Here is a 2,461-nt window from a genome sequence, read left to right on the forward strand (position 1 = left end):
TCAACCCAAAATCAAACTAGGCTCAACAAGCTTCCTGGAAAAGAATTTGAGCCTTGAATTATATAGAAGCACTCTTTGTCCTGGCTCAAAGACTCTGATGGCAATCCTTTTGTCATGCAGTAACTTGGTTCTTTCCTTATAGAGCTTGGCATTCTCATACGCTGAATATCTGAATTCATCAAGCTCATTCAACTGAAGCATCCTCTTAATTCCTGCAGCTTCTGAATCAAGATTCAGATACCTAACTGCCCAATAAGCCTTGTGCTCCAGCTCAATTGGCAAGTGATGGGCTTTGTCATAGACTAACTGATATGGAGACATGCCAATTGGAGTCTTGTATGCTGTCCGGTATGCCCAGAGAGCATCATCAAGCTTCCTAGACCAGTCCTTTCTGGAAACACTGACGGTCTTCTCCAGAATCCTCTTAAGCTCCCTGTTAGAAACTCCAACCTGTCCACTTGTCTGAGGGTAATAGGGGTTGCCACTTTATGACGGACTCCATACCTATGCAGAAGAGAGTCTAGCTGTCTGTTACAAAAGTGACTTCCTCCATCACTAATGAGTGTCCTTGGGACGCCAAACCGGCTAAAGATATACCTCTGAAGAAAGCCCATTACCACCTTGGCATCATTGGTGGGCAAAGCCACAGCTTCCACCCATTTGGACACATAGTCCACTGCCACTAGGATATAGTTGTTTGAATGTGAGGGTGGAAAAGGTCCCATGAAATCAATACCCCATACATCAAACAACTCAACCTCAAGAAGTCCCTGCTGTGGCATTTCATGGTTGGCAGGGAGATTTGCAGCTTTTTCACATCTGCCACAGTGCTTTACAAATGCTCTTGAGTCCCTGAAGAGAGTCGGCCAGTAAAACCCGCTCTGAAGGACTTTTGTAGCTGTCCTCTCACCACCAAAGTGGCCTCCATAATCAGACCCATGACAGTGCCAAAGAATCTGCTGCTTTTCCTCATCCGGGACACATCTCCGGATTATTCCATCTGAGCACCTTTTAAAAAGGTATGGTTCTTCCCAAATGTAGTACTTTGCATCAGTCAATAGCTTCTTCACTTGTTGCCTACTGTACTCCCTTGGGATAAAATTCATGGCTTTGTAATTTGCAATGTCTGCAAACTATGGTGCCTGCTGAATGAGGAACAATTGTTCATCCGGAAATGTCTCAGTCACAGCTGTGGGTGGTTGTTCTCCTGCTTCAGGCTCAATTCTGGAAAGATGGTCAGCTACTTGATTTTCTGACCCTTTCCTGTCTTTTATCTCAATATCAAACTCCTGAAGGAGTAACACCCATCTGATTAATCTGGGTTTAGAATCCTGTTTGGTTAGAAGGTACTTCAACGCAGCATGGTCAGTATAAACAATAACCTTAGAACCAAGTAAATAGGACCTAAACTTATCAACAGCATACACAACAGCTAATAATTCCTTTTCTGTAGTTGTGTAATTATTTTGAGCATCATTTAACACACGACTGGCATAATAGATGACATGTACAACCTTGCCATGCCTCTGTCCTAAAACGGCTCCTATAGCAAAATCACTAGCATCACACATTAATTCAAATGGTAAATCCCAGTCAGGGGGAGCTATAATGGGAGCAGAGGTAAGGTTTGCCTTCTGAGTTTCAAAAGCATGCAGACAATCAGAATTAAAGACAAAAGGAACATCAACAACCAACAGGTTGCTCAATGGTTTAGCAATTTTAGAAAAATTCTTTATAAATCTTCTATAAAATCCTGCATGACCCAAGAAACTCCTAATTGCCTTAACATTAGTTGGTGGTGGTAATTTTTCAATTACCTCCACCTTTGCTCTATCAACCTCAATCCCCTTACTTGAAATCCGGTGTCCAAGAACATGCCTTCTGTAACCATAAAATGACATTTTTCCCAATTTAAAACAAGGCTTGATTCTTGACACCTTTTCAAGACAAGAGATAAATGTTTAAGGCAGGATTCAAAAGAATTACCAAAAACAGAAAAGTCATCCATAAATATCTCAATAAACTTTTCAACCATATCAAAAAAAATTGAAAGCATACACCTCTGAAAAGTTGCTGGAGCATTGCAAAGTCCAAATGTCATTCTCCTGTAGGCAAATACTCCAAAGGGGCATGTGAATGCTGTCTTCTCTTGATCTTGAGGGTCCACTGCAATTTGATTATATCCAGAATATCCATCTAGAAAACAATAAAAAGCATGACCAGCTAACCTCTCAAGCATCTGATCAATGAAAGGGAGGGGGAAATGATCCTTCCTTGTAGCAGTGTTGAGCCTCCTGTAATCTATGCACATTCTCCATCATGTGACTGTTCTTGTAGGAATAAGCTCATTCTTTTCATTCTTGATCACTGTCATCCCGCCTTTCTTGGGAACTACCTGCACAGGACTTACCCAAGGACTGTCAGAAATAGGGTAAATAATACCTGCTTCCCATAGTTTCAT

The 2,461-nt window shown here is 41.5% G+C and overlaps 1 protein-coding gene across 1 annotated transcript; it reads right to left on the reverse strand.

Annotated features, from left to right (window-relative positions):
* Nucleotides 1-1,106, reverse strand: LOC130934633 (uncharacterized). The gene is made up of 2 exons (XM_057864187.1): nt 744-1,106; nt 1-462 (listed from the first exon to the last, which is right to left on the reverse strand). Exons 1-2 carry the CDS (start codon nt 1,104-1,106, stop codon nt 1-3), a joined length of 825 nt encoding a protein of 274 aa, XP_057720170.1.
* Between the last annotated feature and the right edge of the window lie 1,355 nt (nt 1,107-2,461).

The sequence above is a fragment of the Arachis stenosperma genome, chromosome 1 (assembly GCF_014773155.1).
Source record: "Arachis stenosperma cultivar V10309 chromosome 1, arast.V10309.gnm1.PFL2, whole genome shotgun sequence".
NCBI classification, from domain to species: Eukaryota; Viridiplantae; Streptophyta; class Magnoliopsida; order Fabales; family Fabaceae; genus Arachis; species Arachis stenosperma.

Excerpts from the sequence above, each read along its gene's own strand:
- LOC130934633 (XM_057864187.1), bottom strand. The coding sequence starts at position 1,106 with ATGAATTTTATCCCAAGGGAGTACAGTAGGCAACAAGTGAAGAAGCTA. Across the intron at positions 463-743 it reads TTGAGGTTGAGTTGTTTGAT|ACAAGTGGACAGGTTGGAGT; the intron begins GTATGGGGTATT and ends TATTACCCTCAG.